Consider the following 17,706-nt stretch of genomic DNA (forward strand, 5'->3'; position numbering starts at 1 on the left):
TAATTAAGCATAAAACAATACGGTTGGTTAATGACCCCTGGTAGCCCTAAGTTCTGGGGTACGGAGCCCCCGATACTATGGAAATGTATGTTTTTACACCCAACTATAAGCAGCCAATTCAACAATTGGACGAGAATGAATAGTTCATGATTCTGGTAAATTTCTGCGTCGGAGCCACTGCCTCTGCTTTCATATACTCCAGATAGCCAGTATTATGAAGCTGCGTCCAAGGTATTCCATTTTTCATCCAACCTAGATACCATGTTTAATTCCAGCATCACGACTCTTCTCGTCTTTCCCTGCCTTATCATTTAGTCCCTCCGCATTAACAGCATCAATTCTCGCCGCGTCGCGAATCAAACACCGATATCCCGCAAATTTACGAGCCGGCACCCTCGCCGCAAAAATCTCATCCAGCTCCTCAAGCGACCGGCCCTTCATCTCCGGCATGAAGAAGTAGAAGAAGACAACGCAGACCGCGTTTGAACCAGCCCAGATGTATCCGTATTGCGCGCCCTATCAGTCGTTAATATACATTAACACATACCTATCCGGGGTAGATAGAAGTAAAAGGCCTACCCAGTCTAAATGCTCCGGATTGATGAAATACGGGGTACAGAAATTCACCAACCAAGCCAGCAAATATCCCAACGACGTGGCAGTCCCCACCGTCCAAGCCCTAAGTCTCGAACTGACGAGCTCCGTCGCAACGGGATAGCTCGCAGCCCCAACACAGCCATTATAGAAGAACATGAACAGCGCAGTCAACCCAACAAGCGTCTGCCCAGTCGCTAGAGAATCCGGGTCAACGCTTGCCGCGATTGCACTTCCAAGCTGACACAGTCCGCACGCGATCGCCCCGATGATGAGGATTGAGCGGCGGCCAACGAGCTCGCGGATGGCGTACATCCCGATATTCACGCCGAGAAAGCCGAAGCAGGTGTTCATGATGGAGAATTCGAACGCTTTGGCTATGCCGGTTACCGTGAAGAAGTAGGTCTGGTAGCCGATTAGGAACCACACGCCTGAGGCGGTTTGGCAGCCGATCATGCCGTAGCAGAGGAGGGTTCGGCGGAGGTCGACTCCTACACAAATAACAGATTAGAACAGGAACACATCATATCAGGGTGCAATGAGGTGTGAAAGATACCCCGGAACATATCCAACGCAGCAACATCGCCCTCTGTGCGCTTCTCCTCTTCAACACCCTTGACCATCTCCGCCCACTCAATCTCCAGCAGTGACGGTCCTACCTCTCCCTCACTCTCACCACTTGAAGCTCGTAACCGAGCATAACTCTTCCCCCTCAGCATCTCCAACGCCTTCCTCGCCTCAATTTCCTTCCCCCGATGCAACAACCACCTCGGACTCTCCGGCACAAAAAACAACGCCCCCGCCAACACCGTCGGCACCGCATAAAGACAAGCCAACGGAATCCTATACGAAAGCTCATCCATCCTCTCCTTAGTCTTATTATCCACCGCAGCCCCCATAATACTCCCGATGTTAACCCAGTACGCGAACAGCGCGACCATCACGCCCCGCATATGCGCCGGCGCGGCTTCAGAGGTGTAGATGTTTGAGAAAGTGACCAGGAACCCGTTTGCGAAGCCGAGCAGGAGGCGGCCGACGTAGAGCACAGGGGCCGAGGGGGCGGCTATTTGGATTGCGCAGGCGATTGCGTTGACCAGGCAGGCGAGCCAGAGGGCTTGTCGCCGGCCGAGATATGTGGCGAAGAGGCCGGCGATCAGAGAGGAGACGAAGGAGCCGAGGGTTAGGAGGGAGGTTATTAGTTGTTGGACGGTGCTCTACACACAATTCTTAAGATTAGCTTTGGATTATGGTTAAGAGGTGGGTGACGGACGTCAATTGCGTATCCCCCCTCGGCTGATGGGTCTGCGTAGCCGAATACTTTGAGGAAGCCCGGCATGGCTTGGAGAGAGCCTACGGCGGCGAGATCGAATCCGTATTGCAGATTCGCCATTGAGACGAGGGAGCACAGGAAGAGGCATTTCCGGTTCTGCCATAGTGTTGTTGTGTCTATGCTTGTTTCCATGTTCGGCACTTGGGATATACTTGGGATAATGACACGGTATACTCTGGAGAAACAGGGACGATGCTTTTAAGTGACCCCCACATCACTGGTTACACCGGCTATAACAGAAGGAATATGCCGTAATGCCTTGAATGGAATCCCCACCTGCAGGGATCCTGTTTGCCTTCGATTGGAATGTATACGAGTCAGTTGTCTGTTAATCCCAGTTCCCCACACGCCGATGATCCCCGGTTGGAATTATGTGGCGGGTCTGGGGAGAGCCTCACTGGAAACAACATATTCACTATTCAGTATACTTAATACTATGGCAAGATATTCCGCTTGACTTGCTATCTCTTTAATTCATAACTCTCCCAGGTCACCTCTGCATCTTGTTTCAGAACCTGGGCCTACAGGTAGTCGACACTATATATCTCCATGATGCATCAATCCTACAATCTGCAAATCGTCCTGCCAAATACTTATCTCTATGTGGGGCTACTCCAATCCCAGACGGAATAATTGGCCGGTCGATCCCATGGTCATCGTGAATCTGAATCCGATGCCCGCGTGCGTTATCCGGAGGGAGAGGGATGTGGGGAACCTATATACACCTGTATATCCACGCAGCATGCCCAACTTCAAGACTCTTCTTTCCGAAACCGTAAGACACCATGCTCGTCGAACAGTTTGACCAGCTTGTCGCACTGGTCCAGGGTCAGCGCGTCCTTAGCTACCCTAGATGGAGTGGTATAGATCTCGCAGCAGTAACCACCCCGATCTTAGCCCTGCTCGCTCTAGCTCTGGCAATTGACTATGGCTACATGCTATATCTCCACTTTAAAATGGCAAGCCTATCCTACCCATCAAAACATATACACTGATATGATACAGTGAGTGATACAGTGCTAACACCAAACAGCCCCCAGGCCCGCTCCCCCTCCCCCTAATCGGGAACACACACCTCCTCCCTCCCTCAAAACCCTGGCTCTACTTCGAGTCCCTGTCAAAACAATACAACACACCAATAATCACATTCTGGACCGGCCGCCGTCCTACAATCTGGCTCTGCGACGCCTGGACCGCACACGCGCTGCTGGATAAACGCGCAGCGCTATACGCCTCACGGCCGCGCATGGTCGTCTTCGCCGAACTCGGCGCGGGCCAGGAAAACCTCGTGAATATGTACTACGGCGATCGCTGGCGGCTACATCGGAAACTCACACACATGGGGGTCGGACTGCAGCAGGTGCGCAAGTATCGCGGGTTCCAGAACGACGAGAGTAGAGTCGTTGCGTATGATTTGCTCAGAGAGCCGGGTGAGTATGTGCGCCATTTCGAGCGGTATGCGACCAGTGTGGTTTCGATTATTGGCTTTGGCAGACGCGTCAGAAGTTATAGGGATCCGATTGTTACGGAGGTTATTGCTGTTATGCAGAGGGCTGCGGAGTTGAATGTCCCTGGGAAGGGGGCGCCGATGGTTATGGAGAGTTTTCCTAGTACGTGTTCTTTACTTTACTTTACTTTGCTTTGCGTTACGGGAATTCTGGGTTGAGGTGTTGAGTGTTATGGTAGTTCTTGCGAAATTCCCGAATTGCATTGCGCCCTGGAAACAGGGACTTGGGGGAGGACAAGGACGCGGACGACCGTTCTTCTATGCTCTGGCTGAAGAAGCAGCGAATGCAGAGAAAGCCTCGACTACGAAACAGGGAGAGCCATGTTATGCGCAACGAATCTTCGATGAAGCACCAAAGTATAACCTATCAAAGATGGAAATCTCTTCTCTCTCGGGAAATCTATTCGGAGCAGGGAGCGATACGTCGAGTTCGACACTTGTGACATTTGCCCTGGCGTGCTGCGCGTTTCCTGAGACGTTACCTCGGGCATGGGAGGAGCTTGATCGGGTTGTTGGGCCGCATCGGAGTCCGGCGTTTGAAGATGAGGCTGAGTTGGTATATGTTAAAGCATTTGTGAAAGAGGTGCTCAGGTGGAGGTCTGTGGCTATCATCGGAGGCCAGCCGCATGCGCCTATTCAAGATGATGTTTATGAGGTACGCGCCTTTACTATGGGACACACTAATATACTAACAAAGGAGTAGGGCTATCTAATCCCAAAAGGAACCTGGGTGCAAGGCAACGTCTGGGCAATCCACCATAACGAGCGTGAATTCCCAGACCCCGATAGGTTTAATCCGGATAGGTATATGTCCGGAAGTCCAGATTCACGGCCTTTCCCCGGCGAGAAGGGGTATATGACGTTTGGATGGGGACGGCGGGTGTGCAGTGGACAGGGTCTAGCTGAGCAGGGCACCTTCATCACGATAGCGCGGTTGCTGTGGGGGTTTCGGATTGAGAAGGCGAGAGCTGAGAAGGGGGATGAGATTCCGGTTGATATTTTCGATTATACGTATGTATCTGCGAATATTTGAAGGTGGAGTGTGCTGACTGTATAGGAACGGCCTCAACATGCGCCCTAATCCGTTCGAGTGCAGTATTACGCCTCGCAGTGAGGAGATTCGGTCGACGATTGAGCGGGAGGGAGAGCAGGCCTTGCAGTATCTGGCGAAATATGATGGCGAGTCGAAGTACCGGATGAGTACTTATTATGCTGAGCAGAAGCTGTAGTAGCACTGCCTGATTTCAGGTCTATTGTGCCATCACATCAAACCAAACAGAACCATTAGCAAAAAGGTCCAAGGCCTGCCGGACCAAACCAGGTTGGTAGTATATGAATTCTCGGTGTGAATTTGATAGCCTGTAATGGTGGACCTTGCACCAATAGCCTATTTTCAGATAGTTGTAGTTATCCAGCCAGCTTCTCCACGTTCCAAGTGCATCTTGAAAGAACTGTTCATGCTCGCTCTGAACTGTAAACTCTGCTTGAGCTAAGCTCGCATGTTGTGGCCAATGCAATACCGAATACCCAAGGAATCCGCAAGTGGGTTGCAACGTGGACCTATCCATGCCTGGCCGGCATTTTTCAAAGATTACCGGCAGCTTTCATTTCGTGCAGCTCAGTTATCAAGAATTCCTGGACAGACGTATGCAACAGTCGTACGTAGCCGCTGTCAACAACAACCAATGAGCGGCACAAGTCGATGGTTTCTCGGGTGAACTGAAGGCGACTACTTAGATCCTCGCCCAAGAGTTGGCATGCTTCGGCTATTTCAGCTATCGTCACGGGTTGTAACGCAAACTTGACAACCACATATAACCGCTTTAACCGTGGATAATCATCTGGACTGCTGGGCGTGATGGCCGCACTGAGCAAGTCTTTGTATATGTCATATAATCCGCTTGGCAAAGCTTCTAGTGTCTTGACTGCCTCCCTTGACTGCACGTCTTCCAACTCCTTACAGGCGATGCCGACCCATAAAAACGTCCCATCGGCCTTTGCTTCCAGTAGCTGTGACACTCTTCGCGCAACTGACTCAGAGTAATTTTTCCGCCTCGCAAGGTCCTGAACCTTATCTTGAATCACGGCTCTAAGGTCATCAGTTATCTCATTGCATGAGCCCAAGTCTATGGATCTGAAAACAGATAGACGATCCCTAATCTGAGAGTACGGACGACTGATGATCAAAAAATGCAGGCTGGATGTGGCCAAACTAGCGTCTGTTGCTCTTCCGAACAATAGGTAGATTTGTTGAAGCAATATCTTCTGTGACTCGTCTTCACATTCGTCGAGAGCGTCAACGATGCAATATATCTCGACACCCCTAGACCCTCGGCTTATCTCCATCAGTACCGCCCATAGTGCGTCAAACGACGTGAATAGCCGCTCTCCCTGAACATCATATCTTGACATGATCTGTTCAATGAAAGGCGGGCATTGCTTGATAATTTGGTATAGAAGACCACGTAGTATGGAGGTCGCCTTTCTATGATGTTCAGAGCCGGAATCGCAAAAGAAGAAAGAGATAATATTGTCTCCGTTGCTGAAATAGTCTTTCCTTGGCAGTTCTTCGGCAAGGGTCATGGCCATCGTGGATTTGCCGATTCCAGGATTGCCGTACAGCCACAGGAGGTTTTGTTCTACGTCGCTCATGCATTGAGCTTGTCGAAACCATGATTTGACTTCGTCTGATTCCAAGAACCAGCTACCTGTCCCTGATGTGCGGTTTCCTTTTCTCCTCTTTAGTTTGTTCAGGTCCTCTTCTGGGTCTGTGATGAATAGATTCGCGAGGCATGCCTTGTGCTTGTCACTAAATTCAAAGACTGATATACGGTTAGCTAATGAGTCTGCAAGGATAAGATGCCACGCCACGTCTCGTTCCGAGGGCACACTCTTCTTTGCCAGAATTGTGTCCGCGCCCATCAAGAACAATAAGATATCTGACATCACAAACCTCCTATGAGACACTCAACTAACCTTTGTTGTTTGCGGGCCTCCAGTAGTCCAAGAAAGCCTTCATCACCGAGGCTCCAGTTGCTGCTGCGTATGCCTGCCACAGCTTGTTCTTATGACTATCGGCATAGTCACACACGCCCTTGATGATGATACATGGAATATTGTCCCATACTCCAGCCCCTTCCATCTCGAAGCCAATGGCCTTCTCTTTCTTAACAATTTCATCGCGATGCTGTCCAGACTTCATGACCGTGTCTGCGGAAACAACTGGTCCGATATGAATGGAGGTCGGGATGGCTTCCAAGACCTCTCGATGTCGGATGATTTGGCCTTTGTCGCAACCAAGGTCGTCACAATCTGCTTCTAGTGCCTCCTCACAGATTTGATCTGGTGAGGCACCTCCAAAACAGGAGCACATCCCAAGAGAGGTATAGTCAGAGTGCTTATGAATATATGAAGGCTTAAAAACAACGTCATTAACCCTTGGATGACTCCACTTCGCCCCCTTTTGCTGGAGAACGCGAAGATATTGTTCCGCCTTGTTCTGAAGCTCAATACCGCTATTATCGGTGCGCAAGCCATTTAACAGAGTCCGAATCTCCCGGCTCGGCCTGCCCAGGGTGTCTTTGACACCAGTCTTCCGCTGAAAGCCACAAGGGTACTGTCTGCCAAAATCATATTCAATCACTGAATCACTGATAATAACATCGCCCAGGAATATATCCTGAGATTTAGATGGCTGTGGCGTGCCTCCGCAGATACCAACAACAAGAGCAAGTTCGATTCCCGTGTAGCTAACTTGTAGGCTGGAAGCGACAGTTGCGGCACTTCCCTTGCCTATTCCTGGCATGTAGCACAGGACCACATCATGCTTGCCGATCCTTCCATTAATATATGCGTTTGCGTCACCGTGTTGCTTGCCATAGTGTCTTCCCAGCCGATCATATATTTCATCGAAAAGAATTTCGACCGCGTCGGCCTCGAGTGGAAGGGCGCAGACAATCGCGATTGTAAAACTGTTGCGGCTTTCTGGTCGCATTTCGGTAGGGGGCAGCATAGGTTTTCAGGAAACCAGAAGTCTTCAAAGAAAATGCGTGAAGATGGAAGGTAAGCAGATATGAAGTCGCGGAAGAGCGAGCTGAGGCAGCCTTTTATTCACAGCCTCATGTCTGTATCCACCAACCACAAGGCTGCAATAGTCGCCCAGCAGAGGGGTAGCGTGAGCGGCGATATTACATTGCTTTCCATGATTATTGGTAATTGATGGAAGAAGAGCCGCCATGCCTGTAGGGTACAGCTGCAGTAAATCGGCCACAGCATTCCGTTTAAGCCTTCTCAGCCTCTTCCAATCCACGGTTCTGCCTTGATTTACTTTTGGCCGCCTGGTTCAGATACTCTAGTGCTCCAGACCTGAACAAGAAATATATATTATCATCTTCTAACCTAGCAAAACCCTGCAAATCAGATACTAATTTAAATATAAGATGTTTATACAGAACAGAAAGCTATGAGATTTAAGAAGCTTCTGATCTTCGGTAGTTGTGATATTGTTATTGAGCCCTTGCTTAACTGCCTGGCCCTTCTCCTTAACAAGATAGGGGGATATATCAGGGAAACAGTATAAGCTACAGTAATACTACAATACCCAGGAAGAGGTCATCCGTGAGATTGCCACCTCCATGCCAACCCTTTTGCGAGCAGGCTTAGGGCCTGGATCGCCTAAAGGGCGAAAAAGGTCAAACAGCCAAGATGATTCTTATTATTCTCAGAATATATTTCTTCAGATTACGGAATATTCAATGAGGTAAGGGTCTAGAGGATTAATATGTATCATCACCCATAGTACGGCGATAGTGCCGGGCCTGGTTTGGTTCTGCTACAGTCGATATCTAAAAGCAACCATCCTACAAGATATCACCGGAATAGCCAGGCAATGAATAAGATGAGTAGAGATAGAACTTTTCTAACTAAGCTTTCCTAAACAAACATCCAACCACCGAATCCATCACTTCGAACTAACTGCATCCCTCCCCCTACAGAAACAAGAATACTCAACCTCAACATCCGCCACAGCCCTCGCAACACTCAACGGCGTCTCAATCATCTTCGCCTCATTCTCCCTCCCCAAATTGACCAAACACTCATGATAACCCGCCAAAGCCCAAACATTATTCGGATGTTGATGCGCGCGCGCCAGAGTCCCATTCAGCCCTAAATCATCACAGTAACACTCCGCCGCCTCCTCGACACGCCCCTGCTCCAGCAGCAGCGCCGCATACGCATGACGCACCGGCTGCATCCACCCCCACGGCTCTGAATAGACCAGCGCGTCGTCTCGGACGATTGCCTGGCGGAGCTGTTCAAACGCGCGCTCGGTCTCGCCGCTACGGTAGCTCAGCTCGGCGTCGAGCATTGCCTCGCCGACGGCTAGGATGTCGATGCAGGAGTTTGGGAACATCTTTCTGGAAGCGGGGACGCGCCTGCATGCGGCCTGGAAGAGGCGGCGGTGGTCCTGTGCTTGGGTGAGATTGCCGAGGGCGGATGCTGCGATGCCCTTGGCGTAGTGGATTGTGGCGGTGGTTACGCACAGCAGGTCTTGGTCTTGTTCTTTGGGTAGGGGGAGGGCGAGGATTTCATCCCACATGCCGAAGCGGACCAGGACGTGTGGGCGGACGGCGAAGAAGGTCTCGAGCCAGTCGGCCAGCGGGGGGGATTGGACGCGGAGGACTTCAATGGGGAGAGTAGCCTCCATGCGGTCGAGGGTCTCGAAAGCGGTGGTCTTTTTCGCGGAGAACATGGCGCTGTAGATCAGGGAGTGGTAGTTGTGCATGCGGTAGAAGGAGTAGAAGTTCAAGCTGCCGTGCCTGGCGACGAACTTCTCATCAGCAATGGTGGCGTCGTAATTCGATGCCATTGCGCGGCGGTAATCGCCCACCAGCACGTCGAGATGCGAGGGCATATGCTGCAGGTGTCCCCCATCCGGGACCAGACCGCGCAGGTGGTCCGCGGCGTTGAGGCCCAGTTCGGGCCACGGACTCATCTCGATGCAGTGGATGTACATGTGCAGGATGCCCGGGTGGTATCGGGCGCCTGGCATGCTCAGTCCGTGCTCCAGGACAGCCTTTATTTGCAATGTCCTGGTTCCCTCGCCTGGCCTGCCGGTGTCCAGGTCCCAGAGTTGCCAGGGGGTCATGTTCATCATCGCGTCGGCGTAGAGCGTGCACGCATCCAGGTCGTCGGGGAAACTTTCATAGAAGGGCTTCATGGCATCGGCATAGGCCGTGTTGCGGGCTTTGTACCGGTCCCAGTCGACATCGGGCTCGCGCTCGTATCGATGTTGCGTTGCTTCGATCAGGCTGCGCTCGAAAGGCGATGCATTGTCGATCAAGCCCATCGCTCGACGGGATGCGTTGTAGGTCTTGTGCACAGAGGCCATCAAGTCCTCGTGGTCGAAAAGCTGCCATGCCTTGTTGTAGTTGGGCCCCGATGCAAACGCAACGCCCCAGTGGGCCATCGCGCAGGTGGGATCGTACGAAACGGCGGTTTCGAAGCATTGAGCGGCTTCATCGTGGTTGAAGCCGTAGGCCCAAACGAGACCGCGGTCGAACCAGCGCTGGGCTTCTTTGGAGCTGGTGGTTATGGGCCGGCCGTAGGATCCCAGGTCAAAGTAGCCGTCGAGAGAACTCATGGTGTATGCGAATGTCCAGCAGTTATACATTCATTGACCAGCCTTTACGACCAGACGTGTCACCTCTGCCACCTCCAAAACAGTCGCTGAATGATGACATAACCATTGCATAAGAAAATAATACCATGGAACGAACCAGGAACAGACGCGGTTGCCACATCCTCCCATGGCCCACACGCCTCAGTCTCTGGTCAGCCCTAGACGGCGACGACCTGCACGTAAACTTGGAAAGCTTTCACATTAGCAGATAGACTGGGACAAGGGATGTTTATTAGCAGGCAGTCTCTCTCCTATAGATACAACGTGGTAAACCTCATATGTTATAATTCTATAGTATAAAAAGGCTATTATATATGTTAGGATATAGCCAATGGTCTGCTTAAGCTTCTTAGTAATTTATAGTCTATAGTTCTGCTTTGCTTTACCTTTCGCCACCTGGTTCTGATATCCTAGCGTTCCTCATCAACCTTATCTCATTCACGATTCATGCATCCGGGCCAGCCTCGGTGTCTGGGTCGGCGTTTGGAAGGACATGCTGATTTGTAAGGTCAAAGGCCTTTGCAGATCAGGATGCGGTTATTGAAAGGCTGAAAGGGAAAAAAAAGCTGGGTTCTAAGGGTATGGACTGTCTTCTGTAGATCGAGTGTAGACTAGATAGGACAAGACTTTCCTTAATATATTGATTAATCTTTCCAGCCACTAGGTAATTAGAGCCTCCTATAGTACCCGCACTGACCTCTAGTAAGCGACCAGGCTCACCAACCAGTCTTGCCACCGAGGTTCAGGCAGCAGGGTATCAGCTGGAATGCCCAGTCTAAGCTGTGCCTGCCGAATCTCACGCCTGAACTCGATGAGGTGCCTACGATCAAAGTGAACTTCTGATAAACCTTTAGGCGTATCTAGACAAAGGCAATTTCCCTTGAGAGTCCAGATAATTTGCTCCCCAACGTTACCATTTAAGCACTCCTCATACAAAGGACCCCAGTACTTAGCTGGCAGATTGGCGAGGACCTGGGTATCTTTCATTGCCATCATGGCAACCGGCGCTCTTGAAGCAGAACCCTTCAAATCCAGCATGGGGAGAAGTCCTTCCAGTATCGCTGGTGCCAAATTCGTTTGCATAGCTAAAGTTTTAATCGCGAATACCGAAGTGAGTTTCTTCGCCTCCGCAACTAGTGTCTTGATCACTTGTGGTGGCAGATTAGTCTTCAGGAACAATGCCTGGGTTGCAAGATCCTTTAAACTCTTGCTGTATTCGTTCTCCAGTAGCCTGAAGAGCTGATCCATAATTTCCGTTGGCAGCACAGGTTGATGGGAAAGAATCCAGGCCGAGTATCCTGATCGATTGGCGTCCTCATCTGCTATCAAAATCTGCAACAGGGCACTCAATGTGTCTGGGGATAGTTGGGCCTGGCTACAAAGCGCTTGAGCCGCTTCGAGTACCATGCCTTCGCCAGCATCCCGGAAGATCCGAAGGATGCTGTTCTGGTGGCTCGTTGGCATGGGCGGCCTTTCGTACCCCGCGGCGTCCGTATATAAACGCAGGACAGAATAATCCTGTACCAGGGTCTGCACCGTCATAGTTAGGGATGACTGCTGCTGGAATAGGACTTTGGAGATTTCCAGTTGTATGACGCCGCGCCCGTCTTGCAGCAGCGCAACAAGTGCTTCCACAATGTCTGGCGGTAACGATTCCTGCTCTTCCAAGAAGTTGATCGCATCACATAGAGCAATGGATACCTCGGGCAACTTGGCATTTTTCAAAACAGGGACGAGGACACTCAGGGTTGATGCAGCGACTGGCTGGTGCCGGTTGAGCGCGGCAACAGCGGTGGCTTTTACATCGTCGTTTTTGTCCTGCAAAAGCCGGTGAAGTGTATCGCAAACTTCTGGTGGGATATGATCTTGAGTCTCCCAGACGTTCGCTGCAGCAACCTGCACACTGCTATACTCGTCTTTTAATAGTGGAATCAAGGCTTCAATAATCGCGGATTCAAGGGGCTGTCGTTCACGTAAAGCCCAAGCCATATTAGCTCTTACCCTTTTCTCAGGGTCTTGCAAAAGAAGCAACAGTGCATTCAGCCCCCCTGGTGGTAGAATTGACTGATGAGCTAATGCCTGTCCTGCTACGAGTCTGACATGCCAATCGTCGGACTTCTGGTATAGCGGGAGGCGTTCAACGATTTGCGGAAAGCTACCAACCTGTTGCATCATCTTTTTGACCAATCTCGAATTGCTATGAGGCTCCGTCAATGAAAATAAGGCTTCAAGTGTATCCGGCGGTAGGCGTATCTGCAGTAGCAACACATGGACAGCGGGGCGTTGCAGATCCTCATCACCATCCCTCAAAATGGCCAGTACCCTCTCGAGCGTGACTGGTGATAGACTCGTTCGACGCAAGAGAGCAGACATTACAGCCATATCGACATCGCGCGAGTACCTCTGTAGCAGTTTAACTGGAAGATAGTCCGGACATTCCTTGTCAGCCAACAGTTCCCCCCACATGCCCATACGTGATTCCAACAGCAACCAGGATAACAACTGATCCTCAATCCCAACTCGAAGCCCATTATCACGCACTTCGGGGACCAGCTCTCTGAAACAATGGGCTAACAACTGATGATGAACAGTGCCCAATATATCGCGAGGCTCAGAGTCCACCTGGTCGAAGAAATGCCTGACCGGATCCTCGTTCCAGTGCTTCTGTGGGGGATAATCTTGGAGGAGACCTGTGGTGAACCGCCACATAATGTCATAGCGGGCGTTGTATTTATACATCTGGAGAAACTCCTGTGGCTGTGTAAAAGAAATGCCAGGCGCCTTTTCTCTGAGGTTGATGCACTCCAGATCCCTCTTCTCCATCCAATGGCGAACAAAGTACCGAGCGGCAAAGAATTCTTGAAAGGTGAGGTGCAGGAAGTGATATGTTTGATCCGAGTCTAGGAGTGAGGTGTCTGATGTATGGAGAAAAGACACTCTTTTAAGGATTGACTCTGGTATGTCTAGTAACAGCGTGCCTTGCTGGATGAGAGCATCATACATCCGCTGTCTATCATCTGCACTGAACTCAACCAGCCCGTTGAGCATCCCAGTGAAGGCCAGGATCTCTACAAGTCTCAGTTCTTGTTGAATCATGCCTTCTATCTGGAGCATGCTGAACCCGCGTATCCTATCATCTGTAAGGTCCTTGGATGGGTCCAATTGCTGAAATAGAGACAGATCCTTTTGCCATAGCTTAAGGGTGATTGCTTCATACAGCAAGGTCATTGTCTTTGGGCTGTCTCTGGACATAAAATTGCGGTCCCAATTATAGCAGACCGCGTCCAGCTGCACAGGGATACGAACGAGGTTTTGAATGATTTCGTTGCAAGTGATGAAAGTTAGTATATCATGGAGCCTCTGGGGGTCGCCCTTCGAAGCCATTCCTACATACGCCTTGACCTGTTCCTCGATGAACCCGACTGTCTCCAGCTGCATGTCAAACGATTCGAGGTCGTTGTTTCCCAGTCCATACGGTCTGGAGGTGATTATGACCCGTGGATGTTCCAGAAGTCGTACAAGGAGATTATGCATCGGGGTCTCAGGCTCCCAGGCCTGTGAGACCTCGTCCAATCCGTCCAGAATTAGCAGAACTCTGTCCCGTTGGGTAACGTCCATCATGGTGTTTTTAAGCTGGACGGCGAAGGCGTGGCCATCCGAACGATCCGAGAAATAAAGATCGTAGAAAGCGTTTTCTAGAGTGCCACTCTGCTGGGAGCTGCGCTTGAGCCTTCGCAGTGGTATCCAAAGTATCAAGTCAAAAAGGTCGCTCCACAAGCCGTCGTTTATATGGTCGTGCATGATCTTTTTACATAGTGTAGACTTGCCCACTCCAGCTCGCCCATGAATCAGAATTCGCTTGGCTGTCATAAAAAGTCCAGGTATTGATACGTGCTCTCCCTCCTCCACCGTGGCGATGCTGGGGCGCGACCATAGGGAGAAATTTGACGCTGTACCAGGACCGGAAGAGCGGCCCTCCTTGCTCAGGACCATATTGATATAGCATCTGTCCATTGGCAACAACTCCCCAGAAATCCGCTGGACCTGAAGGCGTCGAGCTGAAGTGTAGTAAGATCGTAAAGCCAAAGCCAGGTCAGATACCTGTTGCTTCATTATCGCAGCTAGCGACTGGTCAGCCCCTGACAGAATATCAAATGAATCAACTTACGTCGTTGAGACGCAGCTGGCCAGCGCTGGAGAAAGGCCTTTGAAGCAGATGCAGCCGCAGCAGCAGCATATGGCTGCCATATCTTGTTCTTGTGGCTGTCGGCGTAGTCACACACTCCTTTGATAATGATGCAGGGTACGTTATCCCAGACGCCAGCGCCCTCCATCTCAAATGCAATAACACCTTCTGCAGATGCTACCATATCCCGATGCTCCCCGAACTTGAGGACGGTGTCACCAGACGCATACTTTCCAATATGAATAGATGAATCTGCAAGACTGCTAGAAAGTCTATCCCGGTCAATGACACGTCCCGCGCAACCAACGGTTATGCAATCCGACTTTGACGCTTGATCACATACGGGATCCTTATTGGAATGGCAGGACAGGCAGATGCAAGGGGCTTGCTGGCTGGCGATGTAGTGTTTATGTCTATACGACGGTTCAAAAAGCACATCCTGCTCATTCGCCGGTCTCTGCCACCCATTAGGTCGCGTTTGCAAGGATTGAAGATGCTGGCTCGTCTGCTCTTGCAGCTCGCTCCGCGTTGCCTTGCCCTTTAAAGCTGCCAAAAAGGACCTGACCTTCGGACTCGGTCTGCCCAAAGCCTCCGTGGAATCAATCTTGCGTCGAAAGCCATCTGGGTTCTGCCTCCCAAAATCGTATTCCACGATGCCGCTGCTGATGACCACATCCCCGAGGATAATCTCCTCTTTGCTGGGAGAAAAGGGAACTCCCCCACAGACACCGACAAGCAAGGCGAGTTGGATGTGTCTGTAGCTCATGCGCAGATTGGCAGCAGCAGACGCAGCACTGCGCTTTCCCATCCCTGGCAGGTAACAGAGCACGACATGGTGCGGTCCAATTCTCCCTGTCACATATGTATTATTGTCTTCAGGTTCCGTCCCATAAACATTCCCAAATTTATCGTATGTCTCATCGAATAGCGCTTCGACAGGATCAGCCTCGAGGGTCAGCGCACATATAATGGCGATCTCGAATGCGTCCCGGTTTGTTGGCCGCATGGCTTTCTTTCTATCGAAGCTTTAAATATGGCTTAATTCATGGCTCCAAGAATGCTTACCTTGGGAAGACCTCAATAGACCGACAGTAACGACATTGCGGTGCTCTGAATCACCGACAGGCTGAATGAGGGGCTCGTAAGCGCAGCCTCGACGGCGTCATATCGGCGCCTCAGCCTCTCGCGTGAAATCTGATCTGCAGAATCCACCAACAGGAACGCCCCAATAAGCGCTTGCGTATTCTGGAGTGACCAGCCCGGAAGAAGAAATCATTGCGAGGCTGGGGATATGGCTGCACAATGGAAGTTGGAAAGAGCCCTAATTATACCGCAGGTAGCCACAACCCTATGCTTTCCTCGCTCTACATACATAGCCTAGGTTCAATCCGTCTTGGAGATATTACTGATACACTGCATGTTTAAGATAATACACCAGCCAGTCCCGTACTTTACGACAGGCCAGACGCAAATTCCCTCTTCAATGCATTTGCAAACAGTCTGACACCTTCTTCCAAATCCTCTTTATCAGCCGCAGCAAAAGTCATACGAAAGTGCAGCTGCCCACCAGGCTTCTTATCCCAAGAGAACAGCGATCCTTTCGCAACCAAAACTCCGTCCTCAAGACCCTTGGTAGCAATCCGGGACTCTAGCTCCTGGAGCTGCGAATCTATCTCTTCAGTAGTGAGAGCCTCAGCCAATGCACCCAGAACAGAATGTCGCCTCCAGTGCACTTTAATCCAGAGAAACATCCCATATCCCGGCGGCACCCACTCCGCCAGCTCACTGGGAACATATCTCTCACACGCATGGAGAAGAATATCGCGGCGGTGCTGGTACTCGCTCGAGAGGTGCACTAACCAAGACTTGAACCCATCGTGACCCCAGGTTACGTCCAGGAGGTTCCACAGCATTATCTGCGACGGCCCGCTTACAGCCACGGTGCTGACTTCCTGGTACGCGAGGAACTTCTCAATAATCTGTTCTGAGGCTGTAACCCAGCCGGCCCGTAGGCCTGGAGCCAGGATTTTGGATGTTGAGTCGAGACGGACGACGCGGCCGGAGGTATCCAGGGAAAGATAGGACGGCTCTGCGTAGGTGTTGAACATATCACTGGATATATCAACCGTCTCCTCTCCGTTATGGACGCCCTCGCAAGGGCCCATTCGGAGGAAGTAGTATGGATCGTCTTCGATGATTATCAGATCGTGCTTTTCTGCAATATTATAAATTGCTTTCCGTCGTTCTTCTGGTTGACTGAATCCGGTAGGATTCTGCCCTGTGGGAATGGTATACAGCACTCGCGGCTTCGGGCCCTGCGATAACTCCCAAGAGGATAATACTTCTTCTAGGGCATCAGGCAGCAGACCATCCGCGTCCATATCAACACCGTATGATATAGCACCATTCAACGCGATACTCTCCAGAGCCCCAGCGTAGGTATACCGCTCAACCAAAACCGGATCCCCTCTATTGCAGAAAATGCGAAACGCGACTTCAAAAGCAGCAGTTGACCCACAAGAAAGAAACGTTCTCCAATCCCGGTACGGCGGATCATGGACAAGCTCAATATGCTCAGTGATAAACCGAAGCAGGTGTGGCGAGCCAGCCGCATGTCCGTAGTTCAGGGCTAAGGAGAGATTATACGTGCTGTCATGCTTGGTGACTGTCTGCACCGCATCACAACCAGTCTTACTAAATTCTTTGTGTACCAACTGAATAGGCGATACAGTCTGCATAGAAAGTCCCCCCCAAGGATAATAATCAGCCGTTGGCCGTCCAGTCCCTAGGGAGATGACCTTGCTTTCGGCGACCGGACTGGCGCCTTTTTTGAAGGCTGAACCATTGAAGTTGCGGCTTTCTATGCTGAAATGGCGATCCCATTGCTGTGCTAGTGGCTTTCCACGAGTATGGGGAGACTTGAAGCGTTCAGATGATGTCGCCGGTGCAACAGTTAAGGGCAGGGGAGCAGAATTTGCCCGAAGGGAGGGGATATCAGATATGTGTAAACGAGCCATCTGAGCAGAGACTTGAACACACACTTTCGAAATAAGCGAAGTAGTATACCTGGTTTCGTTGCCATCTTCGATACTTATCTGGCAATGTCGTACTTTCTCGGCCTGTCGGAGAGAGCTCAATCCCGCTGAGTACGCCGACTTTCTCCAATTGCATCTCTATTTTGATTGGCACTATTTTACGCAATCCTGGAAACGGCAGGGGTTGGTTCTACTCCGGTGTCCGCTTATAGTATTTGACACACACATCGGAGAACCATCGGCGTGTTTGTCGGAGTAACGAGATACACAGAATATCTCTCCGAAAGGCCAGCATGCATTCTAGCCAAGATACATAATAGAGAGCTCTTACCCCAATAACAATTTTATATATAATCCCATCAGATTCATTCC

The 17,706-nt window shown here is 50.8% G+C and overlaps 6 protein-coding genes across 6 annotated transcripts; 1 reads left to right on the forward strand and 5 right to left on the reverse strand.

Moving 5' to 3' along the window:
* Positions 1-252: 252 nt before the first annotated feature.
* Positions 253-2,056, reverse strand: APUU_70320A (uncharacterized protein; the record flags this gene model as incomplete). The annotated part of the gene is made up of 4 exons (XM_041695180.1): positions 253-516; positions 580-1,085; positions 1,151-1,808; positions 1,865-2,056. The coding sequence occupies 4 exons, from the start codon at positions 2,054-2,056 to the stop codon at positions 253-255; spliced, it is 1,620 nt and encodes a 539-aa protein (XP_041560936.1).
* Positions 2,057-2,709: 653 nt separating this feature from the next.
* Positions 2,710-4,660, forward strand: APUU_70321S (cytochrome P450; the record flags this gene model as incomplete). The annotated part of the gene is made up of 5 exons (XM_041695181.1): positions 2,710-2,802; positions 2,958-3,534; positions 3,611-4,086; positions 4,135-4,442; positions 4,489-4,660. 5 exons carry the CDS (start codon positions 2,710-2,712, stop codon positions 4,658-4,660), a joined length of 1,626 nt encoding a protein of 541 aa, XP_041560937.1.
* Positions 4,661-5,015: 355 nt separating this feature from the next.
* APUU_70322A (uncharacterized protein) lies at positions 5,016-7,425 on the reverse strand (the record flags this gene model as incomplete). Its single annotated transcript, XM_041695182.1, has 2 exons — positions 5,016-6,253; positions 6,408-7,425. The coding sequence occupies 2 exons, from the start codon at positions 7,423-7,425 to the stop codon at positions 5,016-5,018; spliced, it is 2,256 nt and encodes a 751-aa protein (XP_041560938.1).
* A 966-nt stretch (positions 7,426-8,391) lies between these two features.
* APUU_70323A (tetratricopeptide repeat protein) lies at positions 8,392-10,074 on the reverse strand (the record flags this gene model as incomplete). Its single annotated transcript, XM_041695183.1, has 1 exon — positions 8,392-10,074. The coding sequence occupies one exon, from the start codon at positions 10,072-10,074 to the stop codon at positions 8,392-8,394; it is 1,683 nt and encodes a 560-aa protein (XP_041560939.1).
* Positions 10,075-10,812: 738 nt separating this feature from the next.
* Positions 10,813-15,305, reverse strand: APUU_70324A (uncharacterized protein; the record flags this gene model as incomplete). Its single annotated transcript, XM_041695184.1, has 2 exons — positions 10,813-14,234; positions 14,282-15,305. The coding sequence occupies 2 exons, from the start codon at positions 15,303-15,305 to the stop codon at positions 10,813-10,815; spliced, it is 4,446 nt and encodes a 1,481-aa protein (XP_041560940.1).
* A 445-nt stretch (positions 15,306-15,750) lies between these two features.
* ARO8_3 (aminotransferase-like domain-containing protein) lies at positions 15,751-17,316 on the reverse strand (the record flags this gene model as incomplete). The annotated part of the gene is made up of 1 exon (XM_041695185.1): positions 15,751-17,316. The coding sequence occupies one exon, from the start codon at positions 17,314-17,316 to the stop codon at positions 15,751-15,753; it is 1,566 nt and encodes a 521-aa protein (XP_041560941.1).
* Between the last annotated feature and the right edge of the window lie 390 nt (positions 17,317-17,706).

The sequence above is a fragment of the Aspergillus puulaauensis genome, chromosome 7, assembly GCF_016861865.1.
Source record: "Aspergillus puulaauensis MK2 DNA, chromosome 7, nearly complete sequence".
NCBI classification, from domain to species: Eukaryota; Fungi; Ascomycota; class Eurotiomycetes; order Eurotiales; family Aspergillaceae; genus Aspergillus; species Aspergillus puulaauensis.